Source organism: Lepidochelys kempii, chromosome 21 (assembly GCF_965140285.1).
Source record: "Lepidochelys kempii isolate rLepKem1 chromosome 21, rLepKem1.hap1, whole genome shotgun sequence".
NCBI lineage: Eukaryota > Metazoa > Chordata > Testudines > Cheloniidae > Lepidochelys > Lepidochelys kempii.
In genome coordinates this window covers 8449903-8473623 of record NC_136400.1, presented here as the reverse complement: position 1 = coordinate 8473623, position 23721 = coordinate 8449903, and the positions used below count along the sequence as shown (strand labels likewise).

General features: G+C 49.9%; 1 protein-coding gene across 1 annotated transcript; it reads left to right on the top strand.

Moving 5' to 3' along the window:
* Positions 1 to 2878: 2878 nt before the first annotated feature.
* On the top strand, positions 2879 to 23497 carry PRELP (proline and arginine rich end leucine rich repeat protein). Its single transcript, XM_073319664.2, has 3 exons — positions 2879 to 3011; positions 13767 to 14721; positions 18313 to 23497. The coding sequence occupies exons 2-3, from the start codon at positions 13782 to 13784 to the stop codon at positions 18486 to 18488; spliced, it is 1116 nt and encodes a 371-aa protein (XP_073175765.1). The 5' UTR covers positions 2879 to 3011; positions 13767 to 13781; the 3' UTR covers positions 18489 to 23497.
* The last annotated feature ends 224 nt before the right edge of the window (positions 23498 to 23721 follow it).

Genomic DNA, 23721 nt, shown 5'->3' with positions numbered 1-23721 from the left:
CTCAGGTCAGCTGTTTTCAAGTGATGAGTTTAGTAGTATTTTAAATGAGAGAATGTTAGGACACTGAACTCATGAGACCTGGGTTCTGTTCCCCGCTCTGGCAACGGCCTTGTCGCTGGCCTTGGGCAAGTCACTTTCCCTCTCTATGCTTCAGTTTTCCCACCCACACTTTACCTCTTGTCTGTTTAGACTCAGTGCTTCAGGGCAGAGACTGTCTCTTAGTATATGTTAGCTCAGTCCCAGCACAACGTGGCCCTGATCTTGGATGGGGTCCATAGGGGCTCCTGTAGTACTTCCGAGCAATAGTATTGCATTAGATTGTCCTGTTTTGCTTCCAAACAGAAATGACCTTCAATGAGGGATTTAGGAAGGGATTCATCCTGGCTGTTTTTTGGAGCTTTTACATTTTTGAAGTGCTCAATATAAAGCTCCATGGCATAAAATAATATTTTCTTTCCCTATTGTTTTTGTCGTTTTTCCATCTGGCAATGTCCACCCTGACCCTCTTTCAAAATAGTGAGAAAAAAACAACAACATGAGGAGAGGCTGAGGGAACTGGGCTTATTTAGTCTGCAGAAGAGAAGGGTGAGGGGGGATTTGATAGCAGCTTTCAGCTACCTGAAGGGTACAGACTAACGTGGCTGCTACTCTGAAACAAACATGTAAACTATTGTTTAAGTCCTATGGAGGCTAAACCAACACTGTGAATTCCACCACGCTGGAACTTTGGAGATAGGAGGGGGTTGAGCTCTCGGTTTTGCTAATGGCTGGTGCTGCTGCAGCTGAGAGAAGTGCAGGGCAGGAGAAAGACACAGGCTTGACCTCCTGGGGGGCGGAATGCCCTTAATTATGCACAGAACAGTAGCAACAGTGCCAGCTTCCCCTGCATGGTCCTGCCATTGGGATGAACCCCGCACCGAGAGAAGGAATCTTCCTGAGAAGTGGGGGTCGGTTTCCACGCCCCATTAGTCCTTTGGCCTCTCTGCTGAGACCGCTGCTTGGCGAGCAAATTAGTGCCAGTTGTAAAGGAGGTTTAGGGGATACAAATCATCCATAGATTGCAGGCTCCTTGGGGCAGGGACCATCCTGCCTGAGTGCTTGAGAAGCTCTTAGCATGTAGTCGGCACTACTGCGTAGAGAGAGTAATAATAATTAACAATGTGGCCACATGTCCACCAGCAGCTGGACCAAGACATTGGTCAAGTCATTGCCTGTAGGGACCAGTAAACTGCTGTAACCTTCCACTGATGCCCCTCAGGGGGAGTGGGAATTGTGACAGCCAAGGAGGGAATGAGTAAAGAAGCGGATCTTGCTAGGAGTGGAGTGAGGGATTTTAAGATTTAGAACCACAGGGGTGTTTCCTGTTGGAGAAATATTGCAAGACGGGCCAGGCTCGGGGACCAAAGGACTTGACCGTGTCCTTTTCGCTTTGAATTGAGACTCCCATGGCCTGATTTCGTATGTAGGTCCACCTTGAAGAGGGTAACGAACGGGCACTTTACAGACTGCCTATGTATGTATTTCCATGCAGGGGCACTAGAGCTCAGGAGGAGCCCTATGGCCCATCAGGCCATTCATCTGCATCATTTAGAGGCCCACATAATAACGTTTATTCTTGCCTGTATTTATTATTTTGAGTCACAGCTTCCCAGGGTTATACCAGCAGGGTTAGGTTCCACTCCCTGGCTGTCAGCCAGCTCCCTCTTGGGGCTGCCATGCTCTGTTGATTAGGACCTCTTGCTGGGGAAACCTTAGCTGTTTCCATCTCTAGTACTCCAAGCACCCCAGGAAGGAGTGGCAGTATTGTGATCCCCATTGTGCAGATGGAGAAGGCGAGGTGCAGAGAGGCAAAGGGGCTGGCGGTAAGTCACTGGGGAGAGACGGGAATAGAGACAAGGTCTCCTGACTCCCAGTCCAGTGCCCTCCCACTACAGCCTACTGGCCTCCTTCTTTCAGCACTGCTTCCTCCTGTAGGATTGAACTGGGCTATGGGCTGGATCCCCTAGGGGGGCTGTATCGGTCTGTGGGCTGGGTCCCTATGGTGGGCTATCTGGTCTATATTAGTGTTTGGTTGCCCGATGGGACTGTTACAGTCTATCAATTACATGCCCTTCAGAACTTCCTCCTGCACTTGGGACCGGGTCCACGTCGGGGGCTGCTGGTCTATGGGCTGGGACCCCCGGGGTGGCTGTCACCATCTATGGACAGGGTCTCCTCCAGGGTAACGGTGGCGGAAGGCTAAGTTGCATTGTGCAAACTCTGTCTGCTGCTGTTTCCTTTTCATATAAAAAGCACGACAAGTCCCTTCTTTCTCCTTGGTTCTTTTTATTAAATACCAAGAGGATTTAAGGTAAATAATAACAATCAGGGAGGCAGTAAAGCCTGGAGGACTTTTCCCTGCTGTGTGTGAGCCGGCCCCAAGAGCCAAGCAATTGCTTGGCTGCCTTTGGCAGGATGCAGAGAAAACTGAAGGTCCCCAATTCAGGAGAGCATCCTCATAACCTTGAGCATGTGCTTGGCTCCCACTGAATGCAATTCATGTGCGGTAAGTTAAACATGTGCTTAGTTTAAGTGCTTTCCTAACTGCAGGCCATGGTGAGAGATGAGGTCTTTCTAAAAAAAAAAAATCATTTATTAGTTAATTAGCTTTGTTTAAAAACACAGTTCTCAACTGCCTCCGCAGCAGAGGGAAATGTTATTAAACGCGAGTCCGTCGGTAGGCAGGACGTGTGTGCGGATTAAATCCTGAGGCGCTTGGCTGCCAGATAAAGACGTTATTGTTGTCATTTTTCCCTCCTTCCCACCCTCCCTCCTTCCCTCGCTCCCACCCACCCTCTGCGAGAGAACCTTGGAGGAACAGAACCAGGGAAAACACACACACACACAGAGCTTAGAGGGAGGCTCACTCGTGTCAGAGCTGAACTGCAGTGAGGAAGAGGAGGAGGAGGGGCAGAGAGAAACGTTCCTGGGGATTAATAACAGAGAGGCAGGAGGAGGGGCAGTGCACACAGGTAAGCTCTGGACATGTGTTCTACTGGAGAATGTTGTCATCTGGGCTGATTTTTACAACCGAGTCAGCCACCTCCTTTATCAGTGGGCTAATATTACTGTTCACTTTCCAACTTCTGTGAAACTTCACACAAGTTTTCTTTTCTTTTCTAGTTCAGTTGTTGGATCTTTCTTTCTTTCTTTCTTTCTTTCTTTCTTTCTTTCTTTCTTTCTTTCTTTCTTTCTTTCTTTCTTCAAAAGTAAAACTTGTTGGCGGGGAGGGAGAAGAGGCAAGAGGGTATCTTTAGGTCTGCAAAGCAAAAAGACAAACCCATGTGTAAGATCGTTGCAGATGCTGTAGACTGTTTCTACGGAAGCATAACTCGGGAACCCTTTCCCCCCTCCATCCCCCCAACCACTACCTTTCACACACCCACTCTTTCTCACTCACTCTCTCTCTCTCTCTCACACACACACACACACACACTCTCTCTCTCTCTCTCTCTCTCTCACACGCATGTCTAATTTCTCAGCTGGAAATGTAAAAACCAAGGTGCCTATTTAAATGAAAGCTGCCCATCTTAATGCAAGCGCAGAACAGGAGTTGCCCTGCATCAGAAAAGAAGTGTAGAAGGGATATAGGGAGAAGTGGAGACTGAGAGCAGGCAAGATTCCCTCTGCTACAAAGTCTTGACTTTTACTGGGTGGCAGTTAACCAAAACTTTAGTAGTTTTATTCTCAGCAGACATCGGCATTTGTTAATTCCTCTTCCTATGTGTTAAACATAAATTTGCTGTTTCAGATCAGATCTCAGAAAAGCTCGGTAGGAGTTTCCCGGCCGGGGGTGCGGGGGGAGAGAACTCCAGAAATCGCTGCAAACTCAAGTTGGGGGTGGAGGTGGCTTGGGTGTTAACCCCCCTTTCCAAACGGAGAGATGGAAAAAGAACACACACTGTTTTGTTTTTCTGGGAAGAAGCGAATCAAGTTCTTTTCTGAGAAGGGTGTGGGGGGCTGCACTGCATTCCAGTTTCCTTCAGTCAGCTGGGGTTTTCGACTTGAATTGCAGAAGCTAGATCCCCGATGCCAACACGCAGAGGGCAGAACCCAAGCTGCATTCATATTTGGATCATTCCAAGGGAAAGGAACCCAGACTCCCCTGCCCAGATTGTCCCAATGGTATAGAACTGAGAGAGTTCCACTCCAGGGCATTCGGAGAAGTTTAACCCATTCCTTGATGCGTAGATTTGACACTGCACCGGGACAATATGGAGACACGAGGACCAAGGTGCTTAGTCCCTGTTCTGGCCGAGGTGGGAGAGAGAATGAAGTGTGAAGAGAGTAACCCTAACTGAATCCCTAGGAAAGAGATTCTGTGTATAGCAATGAGCAGAGACTTGTGTTGTACAGAATCCTCCCTGTGTGGACTGAGAACTGTGGCCTGGGGAAAGGGGGTATGTGTGTGTCTTTGTGTGGTGTGGAGGGGGGAAGATTCTGCCTTGCTGTGACTCAGTGTAGGGGTGGTAGCCTGAGACAGAGAAGCAGTTTTCTTCAGCCTGGTCTACATCTAAAAATGAGATTAGCCACGTCGCTCGGGGCTGTGAACCATTTTGCACCCTGTAGTTAGCTCGACCTAACTCCTCTGTAGCGGCAAATTTGCTACATGGATGGAGAAAACGTTTCCGTTGCTGTAGGAAACGGCTATACTGCAGCAGCGTTGTCGCTGTAGCCATTGTAGGGTAAATGTGTCCCAAGGAACCTGAGGTCCCAGTCCACCCTTATCAGATGTTTGGCTTCTGCTCCCTGCTCTGCAGTGCGAGGCAAACCACCCAAGATGGCATTGTTTTAATCGCCTCTGTCAGTCACAGACACTCCATATCCCAACTGTCCTGTCCTAGCCACGCAACTGCACTGAAGCTGCTTCCCCGGCCCTTACGCGGGAGTACGGTCCTTGCGGCGTGTTGTTCATACTGTCCTTCCTACTGGAGCAATTGTGTCAGGAGAGAGATCTAAGCGCAATGGGGAGGCTTTTCTCCTCCCTGGGGAGAGAGGGGAATCTGGAGGAGCAGATAAGGCAGGCGTTGGATGGCAAATTCCCAATCCTTAGCGAGAGAAAGCAGAGGAGCTGAATTACCGACAGTGCGTAACAAAGAGGGCGTCTCAGGCATTGCGCTGTATTCGCTTTGGAAACACCGATCCCATGATCTCCTTGTGTCTGCTCTGCCAGTTCCACTCTGTCTGCAGCACAGAGGATCCAGCCATTTAGCCTGCTGGACAGAGGGGTTCTGGTGTGAGGCCAGGGGCGACCGAGGGACAGAGTGAAAGGAAAGGGTGAGGGGTGAGCCTGACGCGCTGGGAGCACAGATGCCAAAGGGGGCTTCCTTAGCACTCAACATATGCTCCTTAGCAGTGGTGGCAGAAGGATAGGAAGATACTGGGGTTGCTGACAACAGCAGGGTGGGGGATATGGCACTCACTGTAAACTCTGCACCTAAATGGGGAAAGATGAGGGGGAAATTTCTGTGGCATCTAAGTGGGGATCTGAACACCCATTTGCATGCACAGAAATACACAGTCTATGCTTGCTGCTTACACGGCCGCTTCTCAAATCAGGGGGCTACGGTTTGTTTGCAGAAGGAGACACGGGCAGAGAGGGACGGATCGAAGAGCGACACTGGTGCTGCTGAAGAGCACAAGCAAGGATTTTCTGTTACAATAACCCAGGAATTATCCAGCCAGCTGATCCTAGCTACTTTCCACACAGGGCACACCCCATCCATATGCATGAACATAAAACCTTCCCTGCAGAAAAAGGCTACTGCAGCTGAGTCCCCGGGGTTGGATTAGCCAGTGGTATGATGGCTCCAGCCCAGCACGAGTACTCTGCCATTTAAACTCTCACTCCAAAACCTCTGAGGAGAATTGGTCCTTAGCATCGGGTCTCTGTTTTTAAAGGTACTTTGGGGACCTCTGAGTCAGAGCGCTTGCCACGCTCTCCTTCATCCCATCACTGCTTTAAAGGCATGCCGGATGCATGTTTAATATATACTCGATTCTGCCACTTCAGCTCTCCAGCCCAGCTGAATAAAGGAAACCCCTGTTTTGTTTAGGGTTATCAAACCAGCTGACTGGGAGGCCTGTTTGGTCAACCCAACCGGTGACTGATTAGCGGCCGTAACTGATAGACAAAAGGGATGGCTAATGAGAGAGCTTGCTGTTCTTATTTTAGGTCACCCTCTCTGTTTTAAAGGGACAAGCACATGCTCTGTCCTAGTCTGTTCATCACAAATGCTAAATAGCTGTAGGATGGGAAGGAGGAGGTCATCAGGCCTCAGGCGCACACGGAGGGGGAGGAAGTTGGGATCTCAACAGAGCAGCAGTGAATGGAGGGAGCTGCAGTAAAAGGAAACTTTCTTGCTGAAACAAACAGAAAATGATCCCTGGCGCCACGTTTTGTAACAAGCTGGCTGTGCACATCACTGCCCCCTACTGGACCGAATCAGAACTGCTCATTTGTGTATCATAGACCCTATTCTGCATGGAGCAAATGCTTCATCTCAGGTGTTTGTGGGCTGTCTTTCCCCACTCTTTGCATGGAAAGTCTAAAAGGCCATGAAATGCAGCTCAGTGGCAACTTGAACTACTTTATTCAATGAATTTAACTCCTTTCCCACAGGCAGTTAGCAAGTGTCATGAATATACTTGTTATTCAACCAATGCACTGTTGACTTTTTTTGACAGGGATTGATGAAAATTTTCAGAAAGCGAGGTGTTTCGCCTACTTGTGATTGGTCAGAAAGGTCACCTGCTATTGTTACTGCTCCCTGACTGGAGGAACTTGCGTGCCAACAGTTGGGAGTGCAAATCTAGTATTTGGTTTTCATGAAAACTTGTGCGTGTGACTTGAAATTCCTTCCTTGCAATCACATGAATGTGGATGGAAAGCCAAGACACAAGCGTGGCCAAAGACAATTGAGTTAAACATCCAAACATATTAGAGGGAACTATAAAGTTCGAAGTGGCCTCAGATTTGTTGAAATATCTCAAATTTCTGTCACATGCCTTCCTTTTGGAAGGTATTTTTAAGACCTGGCTGGATTATTCATTCCACATAACATTTATTGTGTGTGTAGCTCCTTCCTGTGCCTGTGAATTGTTTGCAAATTGACCCAGTTTTCTATGAATGCATTTAATATTTGGAATAGTTTATGGGGACAAATTTCATCTTGTGGGTTGTTTAACTCTTCATGGTGTGGGATTGGTCACCTGAGGCACCAGGTAGCAGCTCAGATAGCATGGTGATGGTCATCTGAAATACATACAGTGGATAGATGCACAGTAGTTACCCTCAATAAACAGTGGAGTGTTGGTTCCAGTAGGTTGATAGCATTGTTTCTGCTTGCTGACATTTTTATTCAGCTGTGACATAGAGCAAATAATGAAGATGCTACTTTCAGTGCTGATTTTCTGGGCCAATAACTGTCTGTATTGAAATGTGGATTCCTAAAAAATTTCAGAAATAAACCAACACTCCCTCATACCCGGCAACTGGCATGACCCTGTGATAGGAGCAGAGCGAACACACTGGGTTTGTTCACAGAAATATTTGGAAACTTCTTTCCGTGTTATTCAACAACCTCTGGTATGTTCACTTGAGTGACAACCCTGTCCCACACCTCATGCCTGCCTCTCTCTCTGCTGGGTTCTGCCCTGGGATCATTAACTCTTGCATAACATCACAATCGTTTGCCATGGAATGATGTCAATAGTTAAGCATTACAATTGGAGAGGGGCCTGAACCAAAATCCCAGCTGTGAAGAGACACAAGGAGAAAATACACATCCCAGCTTTGCAACTGGCGCCTCCCTCCATAACGGGCTAAACCAAAATCCCAAATCCAACCCTCCTCCCCATCCCACTCCACCCACCTACAGCCTTTGTGGTTTTTAAAATCCAGATCGGAATTTTGGATTGGAGTCCCAGGAAACAGCTTCCGACAAGAGAGATGGGGTTGAAAAAACGAGCATGTGTACTGGGGGGTCAGGGGAAACCAGAAGTAGTCAGATGTAGACAATATCCCTGTGATGAATTTGTCAGTTCCCTGCGGCATTCAATGTTTTCCTCTCGCCCGACCCCAGACAATGGTGCACCTAATACCCAGCAGCTTCTTGAAACCCTGGAGCTGCCAGAACTTTGATTGAAAGCAGCAGGCCCGCAAGGGTTCTCTGGTTAAAGAGGGACAAAGAGAAACAATGAGGAAAAAGAGGGGGTGGAGAAAGCCCAGAATCTCTTCATGGAGAGAGTCAATTGTTTAGAAGCCCAGGAATGCATCCTGTCAGCTGGGCAGAGGTATTTCAAAGGGAGCCAAGTTGTCCATGGGTCCAATGTGCCAGGAGCCCTTGGTGGAGGCTGCCTGCACGGGGGAGGTTCCCCACAGCTCTTGCTGCAACGTCTCTAAGTCAGACGGCTCAGCCTGGGCCAGGATGCAATGCCAATCTTGCCAGTCGCAGGAGCTGTCTCTGGTGGCGTCAGGCGGAGGTGAAGAAGCTAACGGCTGCTTGGGAAGCAATTTCCTTGCTAGAGAAAAGGGGCAGAAGGACTTGTTTCCCAGTGGGATTTTCCATTTCTCGACAAGCGCTGACAAACCTTTCCGCTTCGCAGCCACGTGAGCCCTCACTGCCGGCTTGTTCGCCTGATGCTGTTGACATTTCCCTGCTGCAGACGGAATGGGAGTGGGACGGGCCTGTCTCAGCCCCTCTCTGTGCGGTTGGTATGGAGCAAGCACCAGACCACGCGGGGCTCGTTGTGAGAGGCAAATGAAGTCTGTGTGCTGTGACAGACCCAGACCAGGGGGCTGCAGGAGTCTGGTCAAAGGCAAATATATTGGCCACTGGATGAACAGGTTTCTGTTCCCTGAGTGACCAAAGCAGGGGCTGCCCTAGAGCAGTCAGGAACCTGCCAGCACCAAGTAAGACAGGCAAGCTAATCAAGACACCTGGAGCCAATTAAGAACTTTCTAGATTCAATTATGGCAGGCAGGCTAATCAGGACACCTGGTTTTAAAAAGGACCTCCCATCAGTTAGTAGGGGGATGTGCCAGGAGCAGGAAGTGAGAAGGCGGGCTGCTGGAGGAGTGAAGAGTTCAAGCGTGATCAGGCTTCAGGAGGAAGATCCTGCAGTGAGGATAAAGAAGGTGCTGGGGGGAAGGCAATGGGGAAGTAGCCCAGGGAGTTGTAGCCGTCACACAGCTGATACGGGGAACACTGTGGACAGCTGCTATCCACAGGGCCCTGGGCTGGAACCCGGTGTAGAGGGTGGGCCCGGGTTCCCCTCCATCCCCCCAGCTCTTGATCAGACACAGGAGGAGTTGACCTGGTCTGTGAGAAACACCAGAAAGGAAGGTCTAAATTGGAAAAGGATCTGCCCTGTCCCGACCCACTAGGTGGGACACAGAGACTGCGGGGATTGTTCTCCGTTCCCCCTATGCTGGCCAGTGATGAGGTTAGCTGAGGGGATGGCAGGTTTGAGCCACTAGCAAGAGTGGCCAAACTGAGGGCTGCCGTGAATTTCTGAGGCGAGCAAATCCGCCAGTAAGCGCAGGACCCACTGAGGCAGAGGCGGAACTTTGTCACAGTGCACACGTCCCCCGGCGCCCAGGCTCTGAGCGTTGTCTTTGCAGGGCTCCCCTGAAGTCCTGCCCAGGGCTGCCAGGCAGCCCCACTGCAGCTGGGGTTAACAAGTGAGGTGGGACCCTGGCGCGGGCGGGGAGCGCCGCACATCTGAATGCACAAGATAAAGTGCTGAGCAGGATGGGGAGCACACATCTTGCTTTATTCGTTCTTTACACAAGGGGTTCTGCCTTCAGCCCTCTCTGAAGCCCTCCTCTTCTCCCTCTGGTCGCACGCCAGACAATTGACAGTAGCTTGGCCAAGTTGCTGCCTCGTCTGGCTTACAGACAGCTGGGCTGTGAGGGGGCAGGTAAGCAGGAGTGGCACAATGGATCTCCTTTCCATTCTCCCTCTGGTCTCCACTCCACGCAGCTGCACATCCTCCAGCCCTGCCCACTGACAGGGGCTCAGGAAGGCTGTTCTGCTTGGTTTCATGCACATGATCTTCCCTATGTCCTGCTACCTCCTTCCTTTGCCATTGGCAGCCTGGGAGAGAATTTGATCAGTTTGTCCCTGCTCCTCTTTCTTTCCCGTCCTGGGATTCTCCCTCTGAAGTGGCTGATACTGGCTGCTCATTGCTACTGAGCTAGATGGACCCCTGGTCTGATCCAGTATGGCAATTCCTACGTTGTCTTTGTCTTCATTGTCAATTATGTCTCTGTGCAAAACCATTATTCACAGGTTGATACTTGTCAGCCATAATCGCTGGGCCTCTTCAGCCCTTCTGTACATCACCTTAACGATACCACACTGGGCTAACGCTAGTTGTAAAAGATGGGACATGGTGGAGAAAGACTATGTGGTCCGATGGACCTAGTGCAACCGTGGGGATTAGGGACCTCCGGGGTCCTCTTCTTGGCTCTGCCAATGACCCGCTGTGTGACCTTTGGCCAGTCACTTGACCTTGCTATGTTTCAGTTGCTTCATCTGAAGATGCAGTCAGTCTCTTTGGTGACACTTATAATAGTGAGCTGTAGCTCACGAAAACTTATGCTCAAATAAATTGGTTAGTCTCTAAGGTGCCACAAGTCCTCCTTTTCTTTTTGTGAATACAGACTAACACGGCTGCTACTCTGAAACTTATAATGTTCTGTCACGGTTCGTTGACGGAAGCGTAGCCTCATAAGTTAATGATCACATGACCATGCGTCTTTATGATTCATATAATCTATGGTGCAGGATTCAGTACTGTCACTTGGTGGCACTGCAGTTAAAATATCTTTAGAAACTGAAGTGAAATTATTGTTCAAAGCTGGCATGGATTTTTTGTGGTAGGAGGCCCAGGGAAGCCAAGAAAATATCACTCCTCCTTGCTATCTGTCATTCACATCCTAGCCACTGGGTATACTTTTCCCTTCCTCTCTTCTTCTGTGCGCTACATTATCCTTTGCCAAATAGCTTACACTGTACTGCTTGCTGCTTCGAGACCTCTACCTAGCTTCCTCCTCTCTGGATATTTAATACATTCAATGATTGCAAACCCATTTCAACACGCCAGTTCTTAGTGAGCCCTGTGCACTAGAAGTTGGTTTATGATGGGCCTCGTGGCATAGAACATCCTTTGTCAGACGTAGATCTAATGATCAAAGCCACAGATGATCCCGCTAGAAGCGATTAGCCTCGTGCTTCAGGGAACAAGCCAAGCATTAAACCGCCCAGGTTTGGGGATAAACTTTCCCTTTGGGTGGGTTATTCCATAATTGTGCATTAGGAGGGTTACACACTTTCCAAAGATACAACTGACGATGGCCACTATTGGAGACAAGAAGCCTGACTAGAAGGAACATCCAGCATGGCAGTTCCTATCTTTGTATGTCCCTTTGCCTGTTAAGCATGTTAGCAGATCGACCCCCTGCCTTTACTTCTCTCCTTTGGATGCAATTCAGCAAAGCACTTAGGCCCAGATTTTTAAAGGCATTTAGGCATTGCTGTGTCAGTGTTGCAACACATAACTGAGTGAAGAATCTAAATCTTATTTGCAAAAGGGATTTAGGCACTGAGGCCCATTGATGGGGTGTCCTGAGCACAGCTACCTCTGAATACCTTAAAAAATCTGAGCCACGCACCCTTGCCTGTTTTAAATCCCAGTGACTCTGAGGGCAATGCTTTGCCTGAACGGCACCCCAGTGGACTTTCTCTTCTCTGCTGGCTCTTTATAAGAGCCAAGCAGAGTGAAACAATGGTTAACACTGACCCAGCTCAATCAGAATACTCTCTGGAGCAAAGTGATTTGCTGGGGGAGAGTGGGGGGAAGAATAATCTGTAAAGAGACAGAGGTGAAAATCACTCCTGGAATATAAAATGGCTGGTGTGAAATGGTTTATCTGCGCTGCAGCCAGCCCAGGTGCAACTTTGAATTACCAGCTGAGACTCTGGCCCCACATATTTTGTGGGTCACCTTCAGACCTGCTCGGCCAGCCAACGCTACCATAACGCATCTCTGCTACAGTACTACAGTTATTGGGGGGCGGGGAGGGCTCACAGAAGAGTTCAGCACTGAACCCAACAGTGCCTTTTCTTGATCTCTGGGTGCCCTGCCGTGTAAAATCATATTGGAGCCAAATGCAAACTTCTCCATCGTTCGGGTCCATCTCTGTGCATCCTGTCTGAGCGATGTGGGACTCCATCTCGTTCTCCTGGAGCTTCTGTTCCAAAACGAAACCGAATCTGTGACCCGGTGGCATGGATGAGAATAGTGCTCTGAAGCCACATTCCCTCCCCTCCCCCCAATGTTCATAAAAGTGAACACAGAGAATGAAGTGAGCTGTGCCTTCCCCCTTCTGTGTCTCCTGTCACATTACTGCTTCAAGGAGTAAACCCCAGGGAAATACATCCAAGCAAAAAGCTATTGTGTGAAATGGGCCCCAGTGAGCGGAACAGATTAACGGGCTACAGAGCCAACGGCACAAAGCGTGATTCTCATTGCTCCACAGGTTCTGTGCACAAGCATGAAGGGCCTGATCCAGGGAGTAACAGCCTGCTTGTCCATAGATCTAGGGGGGCATTTTGCAGGGGGGGTTAGCTGAACTGCTCTGCCGCCCCAGCCTGAAAACCTGCTGCTATGTAAAGCAATGAAAAGCCACTTGGCGGGTTGCCTTTCAGAGGCATCATCCTCGTGAGAGTTCGTGACAGTGTGCAGCGATTTAGGCAACGCGGGGTGATGGATGGTGACGTGTGAGCCGCAGGGGGCTTGCTGCTTGGGACCAGCTCAGGTAACCCCCCCAAATTCACACACTTGTCTTCACCGAACCTTTTGGGTCTGTAATATGGGGCTGGGTAATCCAGGAGCATCTCGCTGGAACAGACTGGAGAGAGAGAGATTAGCTGTACTGCCCCGGGGAAATCTGTTCAAGCCCATCTCATTTTATGTTTTATATATATATAATATATTGTGTGTGTGCATCTCTGCATTAGTTCACCCTTTCTTTTCACCTCCTCCTCACCCCACTCCCTCCACCATACACACACAACCGTTGTGTGTTAATACACCCTCCAATAGATGTGTCTGAGCAGGAGGAAGGAGCCCTTATATAATGAAGTATGAAATCAGAGCTGCTCCACTAATTGGCTAACCAGCATGATAGCAGACCTTGCGTAAGGAGGAAGGGAGGATGGTCTTGTTGCTGAATCATTGGTCTGGGACTCCGGAGATCTAGGTTCAATTGCCAGGTCTCTCACAAACTTTTCATTTCCCTGCCATTGCAGGGTGGTGGGCACTGGTGAGCCTTGGTCCTACTGGTTCTCGGCCTGCAGCACATAATGGTCTAGTCTCCTGGGGGCTCCTTGGCTCTCATTTTGATTGTTAGGTTCGTGTGCAGCTGGTGCTGGTGGCCTGGGATATACAGGAGGTCAGATTAGACTATCTGGTGACCCCTTCTGGCCTTAAAGTCTGTGACCCTATGACTTCCTGTGTGACCTTGGGCAAGCCCCTTGATCAGCCATTCCGCCGTTCCCCATCTGGAAATGGGGGATAATTACTTGTCCCCGCCTGGTGAGGTATGGTGAGGGTAAACTAATTAATTAGTGTTCGTGAGGGGCGGATACAGTTGTGATGGGGGATACATAGTATCTAGACAAGCCTCTTTTTAACAAACCCCGTTGTGCCCCCTGCAGGTGAATCGCTGGACCATGAAGGCAGCATTCAGATTGCTTCTCCTCCTCATCCTTGTGTTGATCTCTGAAGTGAACGGGCAGAGGCGGAAGCCCGGGCGGAAGCCTGGGCTGAAGCCCGCTCGACCGACTCCCGAGCCAGTAGAGCCAACAGAGCTGCCTCCGCCCCTGCCACCGGGCCCCCCCTCCGTCTTCCCGGATTGCCCCAGAGAATGCTTTTGTCCTCCAGACTTCCCCTCAGCCCTCTACTGTGACAGCCGCAACCTGAGGAAGGTGCCCCTCATCCCTCCCAGGATCCACTACCTCTATCTCCAGAACAACTTCATTGACAGCCTCCCGGAGGAGTCCTTCAAGAATGCCACGGGGCTGAGGTGGGTCAACCTGGACAACAACCGCATCAAGAAGTTGGACCGGCGGGTGATGGAGCAGATGGAGAGCCTCGTCTTTCTGTACATGGAGAAGAACCAGCTCAAAGAGGTGCCATCCTTCCTGCCAGCTAACCTGGAGCAGCTGCGTCTGAGCAGGAATCAGATCTCCAAGATCCCCTCTGGGGTTTTCAACAAGCTGGAGCACCTGGTCCTCCTGGACCTGCACCACAACAAGCTGAGTGACGGAGTCTTCAACAAAAACACATTCCGGGGGCTCAAGAACCTCATGCAGCTCAACCTAGCCCACAACATCCTGCGGAAGTTGCCTCCCGGGCTGCCCAGTGCTGTCCACCAGCTCTTCCTAGACAGGAACAACATTGAGGACATCCCCGATGATTACTTCAAAGAATTTCCCAATCTGGCCTTCCTCAGGCTCAACTACAATCAGATTTCTGACAAAGGGCTGCCCAAGAACTCCTTCAACCTCAGCAACCTGCTGGTGCTGCAACTGGCACACAATAAGCTCACCAACATGCCCTTCATCAACCCCAAACTGGAGCACCTCTACCTAAACGACAATTCCATTGAAAGTGAGTTGGGGGGTAGCAGGTCAGCCTATGTGGCCTATGTGGCTGGGCTGGGCCTAGAGGGAGCAGACGTCCCACGGGGATGCCATTCTTTGCAGCGGGAGATCGTTTCTTTCCATGTGAAACCCACCCACAGGGTTCGACTCCCTTCAAAACAGGACTTGATGTTTAGAATGGGTTGGTGGCCCTTTCACATGGGTGCATGGGGCCAGGTGGTGGAAGGGCCTGTGCTTCAGAAAAGGATGGTCCAAAGCACTACTGAGGAGACCTGGGTTCAATTTCCTGCTCTGCCACAGATTTGCCCAGGATCATAGGAGAAAACTCACTTATCTTGACATCTGTAAAATGGGGATAATACTTCCCTACCTCACAGGGATAAGCACATTAAAAACTGTGAGGGGCTCAGATACTACAGTGATGTGGCGGGCTCACATATGTACCTAAGATAGATGGAAACAATACAGCTTAACTTTCTGTGTGTTGAGGCTAGCAGGGCCAGGAGATGCAGAGGGGGATGAAGGGAGAACAGGGCTATGCTGGTGAGCAGCTCTGCAAATCCATCAGAGATGGCTTCACAGGGATTTAGGCGAAGCACAGCAATTTCATGGGACAGGTGCCAGGCCATGAAATGCATAAACACAGCAAAAGTGGGAATAACAAAGGCCTGTTCCCAGCAGACCCAGATGTTTGTGCTATCGGAGCTCTCACCACCTGCTGCCCTGGTTGAAAACATCTGCAGGGGAGCAAGAATGCAGAGCTCCCTCCAGAAAGTCTCTGCATGCAAAGGAGAGACACACACACAGAAACCAGTCCAACTCCTAATATTTCTGGCTGCAGAGTGGGCTGATGGAGTTTTGGTAGCAGAGCAGTATAGGGGATTATACACTTGTAAATCAGTAGTCCCAAAACCATAGTTAAAATCTAAATACCCTTATGGCTGGCAGCTATTCCCATAGACTGTCACATCAGTGAAAGGACCAGGGGAACCCATTTACAATAGCAATGAAGGATGTAAGCCTAAAGTCCTTACTTAGACAAAACTCTCATTGAAGTTAAGGGGGAGATTTTCCTGAGTAAGGATTTCTAGATTGGGCCCTTATTTGCCAAAATGGTCCACCACTGTAGAGCAGCCCCCTGTGAGGTGGAACATAGCAACTGTAGTGATCAAGGGAGGTGGCAGTAGATTACAGGCATCCAGTTTAGGAATACACTGGGGTTTGATCCAAATAACGACGAGAGGAGCAAAAAGTTTGAAGGTGGAGAATCCTAGTGGAACTAAGTTGTCATCACCGAAGGTCAGCAGTGCCAGGAGAAAAGGACAAGGAGACAGAAGGGCCCAATCCAGGCCTTGCTTAAGTAACTGGAACTAGCCCACGGGGGACTAAAGAACCAGTAGCAACCGACAGGAGGCCAAATAAGGGCCAATCTGGGCCAAGTTTTAACTAGTGGGGGAACTCGGGGTCAAGTTGCTGACTGATCTGTGATGTAGTTGTTCAGCACAGCTATGGTATACTAGTTAAGGAGGTATATGCTGCAGGTTAGAGCGAGACCCATGTTCCATTCCCCTGTGCTGCCAATGGCCGGCATTTTATGCTGAGCCTTGTGACATTTGGTGGCTTTTTTAAGTCTTCAGCTCCTGGAGTCATGTATTAAGTGAGAATCTCTGCTTTTATTTTCTTTAAAAGCAAGTTTCTAGCCCTCATGGTCGCAGAGAAAAGCCTGAAATGTGATTCCCCTAAAGCCTTGCAAACAGAAGGCGAACAGAAAAAAAACAGCAATTTTTTTGATGTCATGGTTTTTAAGCCAGTCTTCTGACTTTGGGGGGCCTGGATCATAATTTTTGAAAGTCTGGGGTTGGCGATACTGATTCTATTTCTTTTCTCCCTTTCATAAAGTGCCACAGTATTTCTCACCTTTCCTTTGTTAAGCACAGATTATTCCAGGCGCTTCCTGACAGAACTCATTCACCTCTGTCTCCAAGGCCACCCTACCATAGCACCCTTCTCTCTGCCCCACATCACTGATAGAGCCACTATAGAAGATGTTAGGAAGTGCAGATGCAATCTGAGAGCACCCCAGACACCTTGCAATCGCAGCAGAGCACGGCACACAGAGCATAAGAAAAACAGACATGAAAATAAGCCCCAGAATAACTATTCACGGCTAATGCTCTCTTGAGCTGCAGGGTTTTCCTGTCTCTTGTGATGGCTTCATAATGGCAGCAATGATTAGTAATACATTGGGCTATTTTTATAGCTACCTACAGGGATGGGAGGAATTATAGCTTGTTGTTTCCTGGAAAATAACCCAATCAGGAATATTCTTAGGCTGATGTGAGTGAGTCCCCAACTGCGATAGCCAATTAGAAGACATGAGGGGTGGTGGTCACACCTTCTCGTTGGCCTGCTGGAGTTCTCATTTGTTGCAAGGACTTCTCATTGTTTGCTGGAGTTAATGACAGAGTGGAGTCTCCAATGCCTGGCTGATGATTTGAAGGGTGGCTTTGGAGCTCCTCTGGGGCTGTGTGTGCTCAGATGATTTGGTGACGCCAACAGCCGATATAAGATTCCTCTGGTGGAATCGTAAAAGCTGTGGGGGCTGATGGGCAGAAGGACTGGAGTTTGCATCTGGAGAGCCAGGGGAGGTGAAATCCCTCATTCTCTTTAGTAAATCCAAGCCCGCTGGACTGATGAACCCTGCTATGCCTGTAGGGGGAGGAGGTGCTACAGGAGGGAAGCCGAGTCATGCAGGAGTTAACAGATTGGGTGAGCCTGTTGGTTGGTTTGACACATGGAAAGGTGATCCACCACCTGAGACACGGAATTCAACAACAGGGATCCCTACGTTTTGGTAGACAAAAGGGGACTTGGGATGCCCACATTGCCAGAGTTAGGGTGACGTGCAGCTCAGTGCTTGCAGATCCCCACTGACAGAAGGACAGGCAACTCTGCTCTCTTGCTCTCCAGCGATAGAGGTATCTTTTCAGACAGGCTGAGGTGCTGCCTCCAAGTCCAGGGGCACAATTCCCACCCACAGAATGAACCCCGGGTGCAGACGTGAGTCATTGCACCTCTGCCACCCGCTTTGCCCCCAGAGTCAGCTAGTTAGAACAACAAGGACTTAGAGTTGCACCCAAAATCCGTCAATGGGTGCAAAAATGCACCCACAAAAAAAGGAGAAAGTGTCCCCCCGTTTGCACCTAAACCTATACATATTTCCACTGTAGCATCAGCACCTAGGTACTGCAGTGATGTGCTCTGTCAATAAGGCAGATGCATAGCTAGCTCGTCCCAAGAGAACAGACATACCCAAAGAGATACAGGTGTAAAGTGAGGGGCAGTGGAGTTTTTCTCTTCCTTTGGTGCAGTGAGAACTCCCTCTTCTGTTTCAATCTACTTTAACCACAGGACGGGGTGGTATGCACCAGAGGCAACAAATCAGATCTCTTGCAAGCCCCGTAAGCACGAAGTGATCACTGAACCCCATGACGGGTGGGTGGATGAGTGGGATGCAGAGTAGATAAACTCTCAGCATCGCTCACCTGGCATCAGGTGGGCTCTTCCAACCCATGCCATGCTCTCTCTTCCCCTGCAGGAATCAACGGGACCCAGATTTGCCCCACCTCCCTGGTCACCTTCCAAGACCTCTCCTCAGATCTAGAAAACGTGCCCCGGCTTCGTTACCTGCGCCTGGACGGCAACCAACTGAAACCGCCCATCCCCTTGGACCTCATGATGTGCTTCCGGCTCCTACAGTCAGTCGTGTTTTAACTCTCCCAGCTGTGCCACTCTCCCGGGACTTTGGCTTTGCGCAGACAATTGACTCCAGTCTATGTCAGACACTTGGAAAATATTGTGTTCCCCCATTCAACCCACCCCACTCACCCCTCAATGCTCTGTCTCCTCTTCCTCCCCCACTCTCTTTCCTCCTTCCTCAGCTGCAAGGAGCACCGGCCACCGTTAGGTGCAGCCCAGTACTGCCCCTGTGGATGCCACATGTATCTTATAGGAGTGCACTTCCTGTCAGATACCTGTAGTGCCCCCACGATGGCACTATGCCACAATAAGCATCCAAGGCCTTCGTGTAAATGGGGCCCTTTCACTCCTATCCCTTAGGTGAAAGTCAGAGAAGAGGTGCCTGCTCAAATGCCACCCACTTATACCCAGCATGCAACTGCCTTTCCCTCCCAGGTACCTGTACATCTTCCAGCCATAGGAACCATCCCCAGGTGGACCTGGTCTTTGTAGGGCTATCAGCATCTCCTCCCAACTTCAGCAGTCAGTGGTATGTGAGCTTTGTTTTGGGAGCACCCAGTGATGGAGGGGCTGTCTGGCAGATGGGAGGGGCAGGGGGCCTGGGACTGGACAATGATCCGGGGCAATTATAGCTGCTTTATGAGACAAGGCGATTTCATCCCCAAAGCGGCAATATCCGGCAAAATAACGCAAGTTGTCTTGGGCACCGAGATCCAGTTCAGGCCCTTCTCTTCCAAGGGCACAAAATTCATTTGAGGTGGGTGTTGGGAATCCAGGTCAGGTTCTACCTCTTTCCAAGTCCTCTCCTTGGCCAAAACTGGAGCAGCTCACTCTTCACTTTGGACGATCCTAGGGAAACCCAATGGCTTTGCTCAGCCATTGTGTCTTTGGGCCACATTGGCACTGGACTCACCCACCAACTTCATGCCAATGAAAGCTGATGAAACCTCAGAGGTCCCCCACTGAGCAGAAGATTCTGGGTGCAGACACCGTATAAGCATGTGGCAGGCATGCAGAGCCCTTGGGTGGGGTGAACATATTCACATGGAAGAAGATTCATGCAAACAAGTAACTTCCTCAACCACATGGCAGCTTCTTGCTGCATCGTGTTGGACCCTATTGCTGTTCATGGCAGCCAGGGTCACCAGCAGTTCCCCACCGCCAAATCAGATAGCCACCATAAGGAGTCCCCTTAAGGTCCCACATTAAAACCCTGTGGATTATAGGAATCCTGGTGGAGTGCCCCTTTCATGCACGCCCACACCAGTCTGCCCTTTTGTCAGAGCAGTATGGGCATCACCCATCACTGAGAACTTTTAAATCAAGATTGGATGGTTTTCTAAAAGTTCTGCTCTAGGAATTACTTTGGGGAAGTTCTCTGGCCCGTGTTACCCAGGAGATCAGACTAGATGATCACAATGGTCCCTTCTGGCCTTGGAATCGACGAATCTATGAAAAACCACGAAGAGGGTGGTCTTTGCTCTGGTTGGGGACCTGCAGCCGGGTCCTTCCTAATACACGCGGCTATTTTGATTCCAAGAGATGGTTTCGAGATGCAGAGTAACGCCTCGAGCCCAGAGCTTAGGGTACTTTGTGGGGCTAGGGTCTGCAATGGGGCTAGATAGAGAGACTTCTCAAGGCGAGGGGAGACGGATTAACTGTGGCTCTACACATTAGGGACAGCTTGAGCTGTCATGGCACTGCAACACTCCTGCACGATGGGGTCAAGTCCAGGAGCTGGTGCTGAAGGCTGGACATTGCTGGGGCCCTGGATTTTGCATGGGTAGAGCGGAGAGATCCTCATTCTGGGGAACGGGGACAATAGGGGAGATCTGTCTTGAAAGCACCACCTTCTTGCAAGCAGACAAATGCAGCCTCTGTTCCATTTATGGGGCACCACAGTGACACCCGGTGGCCAGAGAGGGTGACGTTGGCAGGCGGTCCTAGATTTCCCAAAGATCGACATTGTTCCTGTTTAAAGGTAGCTGGTTACGTTAATCCCATTCATTCCCTTTGGGTGGATCTGACCTGAGCCATTTGTCGTATGTAAAGGTGGCAGGTTAGAGCAATGCCCGTTGCATGGTGGGGATCCCTGCTTCACATTCAGGGGCGTCAATCCAGATTTAGTCCGGCGGAAGTGAGAATTGTCGTAAGCCGCAGTCCTCCCCCAGCTATGCATTTTGGAGCGGATTTAAGTACAAGTGATGTCATTACACCCTGAGATGGGCCTGGATCTCTTGGGGGATCAGAACGATGGTGAGAAAGCTGCAACTTCCCCGGGCACACCCCATCAGAATGAAACACCCTCTGCCTGTCCCCCTTGCCCCCCCCCCAGAAAACCACCTGTGGGAGGAGCAAGAGGAGAGAAGAGAGATGTGAAGAACAGAAGAAGCTTCCCAGCCCACTGGCGCGGGTTGCTTTAGCTTCCTCTTGTCACCATCTCCTGCTTCCCTTCGTGCCCCTCCTCCGGAGTCCTCCAGCATCCCATTGAAGGTCTCTATCGCCTTTCTTCAGACCCTTCACTCGCCTTCCCCAGTCACTTATTCCCTCCTGCTCTGTCTGGGTGAGAGCTCTGCTCAAAGTCCCTGCTTGCCCCCCAGATTCCTCCGAGGTTTGGAAGCAGCGTGAAAAAGTCTCTCTCAGCTTTGCCGATCCCGTTCGCCAACTTCAAGCCTTAAGTCCCAGGGCCAGGTCCTTCAGCTGGTGTAAATTGGCTCAGACTTCAATGGAGCTGCACCTCTGGACACCAGCTGAGAATAGTGCCCTCTTTATCCCTGGAGACTCCAACTAGCTCTTCCCCTCTGTGTAACAGATGCTGTGAGCCTTGAGTATGGCTTTGGCAGCTCACACTGCATCCTCTCCAGCGGTGTGTGGAGCAGCGCCCCCTGCTGCGTGCTGAAGCTCAGAAGGTGTCACACGTGCATCGGGCACAGTAGCACTATTGCCACAACCTAGTGCCAACTATTGCCATGCATGCGGCCCAATGGGCAGAATGAGGCATTACTGTGTCCTGCGTGGTTTTGTTGTTCTGCTCTGCACAGGGCTTAGATTTTCAATGATTCCTCCCCCCGGGACCCCATCAGCGTGCTGCTGGGTGCCACACACTCAGCTCGGATCTCGTGGCCTGGTTCCTCTCGTCTGCAGACTAATCACTTTACACATCTCAGCAATGGATCCCCGTGATTTGCTCTGCCTCTGGTATTAGCACGTTCTGAGGTCACCTTTCCAAGCAGGCACAGCAAAAGAGGCCCAGTTCTGCTCTCCCTTACCCCTGTGCAGCTCGCTTTGAACTCAGCAGGATTCTGTGCGGGGTAATTGAGAGCAAAATTGGGCTTGGTGTCGGGAAGAGACGTCCCTAAGGCTTGACGCCCCCCCACCCCACCCGGCGTGTGAATCCATTTTGGCTCCTTGTCTTAGCAGATCTTTGGTGGGTGTGAATTGGCGAAGCTCCATGAACTGCAGTGTGGCGAGGCTAGCGGAGGTTCCAGCTCATTGGTCTTTCCCCCTTCACATTGGGACTGCTTTTGACTTACAGCTGCATTGCCTCCATCTTAGCAGCTGGAAGGAGCTGGGGTGTCATGAGCCACCAGTGTGCGTGTGTGTCTCTGTATTGCATATAGAAACAAAACACCTTAATATAATTTCCAAGAAGCCTGCCCCCACCCCCGGCCACATACACCCCTTTCCTGTACCTCCAACCAGGTCTCAAACCCTCCCACCATCTCTTCTCTTCCTATCCTGCCCTGATCTCTCTGTCTGGTTTCTCTTTGGCTCGCTCTGTGAGCCAATACGGCACCGTGGAGCTGCACAGATTGAACTCAGTAGCCGACGGTATATGTGCAACCCCCTCTTCCAGCCAAACCCTGCCACTTCGGCCCTCAAAGCCAATGGACTCCCATTTACATCAATGGGCTTTGACCACATCCTTAGTGACCAGACAGCCCCATTGTCCCCTGGACACGTCCTCCCAGGAGTTCCTGTTGGAGGTACACGCTCGGAGTCAATTATTTTAACAGCAATGCAGGCGTGAAACTCGCTCTCCTACTTATGTCCGTGGGGCCAGCTTCAGATCTCAGTGACGCAGGGGTAACTCCAGAGTCACTCCATTGATCTTGGTTGAGTTGCTTTGGATTGTGACATGTAGAATGTGATCTCCTGGTCTCTCTCCTAGCCGACCTTGCGTTATGTTTCATTCTCGGTCGCTTTACAGAACCAAACACCGCTGCCTGTTTGTACCTTTTTCATTTTCATTTTGAAAAAAATACTCAAAGCTTATTTTTTATTCCACCCCCAATTCTTATATGTACGGCTCTCCCTCCTTCGCCACTGCATACATAGGGGTCTGGGTTTCGGTTCTTTCTGATTTTCCATGTTTATGTTCTGGACCAATTGAGGCTCGTTTTTTAAAGGGAAAAAAAATCCGTTTTAAATCGGTGTTTATAAACAAATAAACCCAGCAGCAATTGTCTCCCTTGAATTCAACAAAACATGAACCCTCTGTGAGAGGAGGAGGTTTTTAAAGGCACAAATGGGAGTTAGATGTCCAGCTTCCATTGCAAAGCGATATGAGTGATCCATGAAAATCAATGGGAGTTAGGTGCCTTAACTCCCCTTTGTGCTTTTCAAAATCTACCTGCCAAGCCACAGCGATGAGCTACCAGTAAGCAGTAGAGAGACTATTAAGATCTACCCATTCCCTCCGCAAAGACTGTGAAAATTGCAAATTCCAGGCAGGTATTTTTGATAAAACCTTCTTCTCCAAATGTTCCTCAGTGGGATTTATTGGGTTTGACTGGTTTCAACCTTAAACCTGGAAACCCTATGTATATATTTATATATCTATATGTGTAATATATACCGGTACACTGTACATGTATAGCTATATACATACAGTAGCTCTCAACTGATTTTAGCTCAATGGTATTTTCACTTCTCCTAGCCCGTGGCAGTGAAAATAAAACGATTCAAAAAGAAACCTGGAAGTGCGGTCAGAAAATGCGGCCTAGGGACCTATTAGCAACTGATGTACTGATTATTTATTCACTCCAAGGGTTCTCTGGGATGGTGCCCATCGCATTGGTGTCTGGGCACCACTATGAAGTTCAGGGTCAGATCCTGTGCCCTTGCCTTCCTCTGCTCCCTTTGGGCCGTGCTGCCAGAGGGAAGAAAGAGAAATCTAACCTTAGCCCCCCTAGCTGGGGATATCCCCAGGGTAAGGAAGGTTCCAGCAGGCATAGGAGCTGGCACA

What these genes read in the sequence shown, in the direction of transcription:
- PRELP (XM_073319664.2), top strand. Translation starts at nt 13,782, where the DNA reads ATGAAGGCAGCATTCAGATTGCTTCTCCTCCTCATCCTTGTGTTGATC. An exon ending in AAACGACAATTCCATTGAAA is followed by an intron (nt 14,722 to 18,312) that starts GTGAGTTGGGGG and finishes CTTCCCCTGCAG; the next exon opens with GAATCAACGGGACCCAGATT.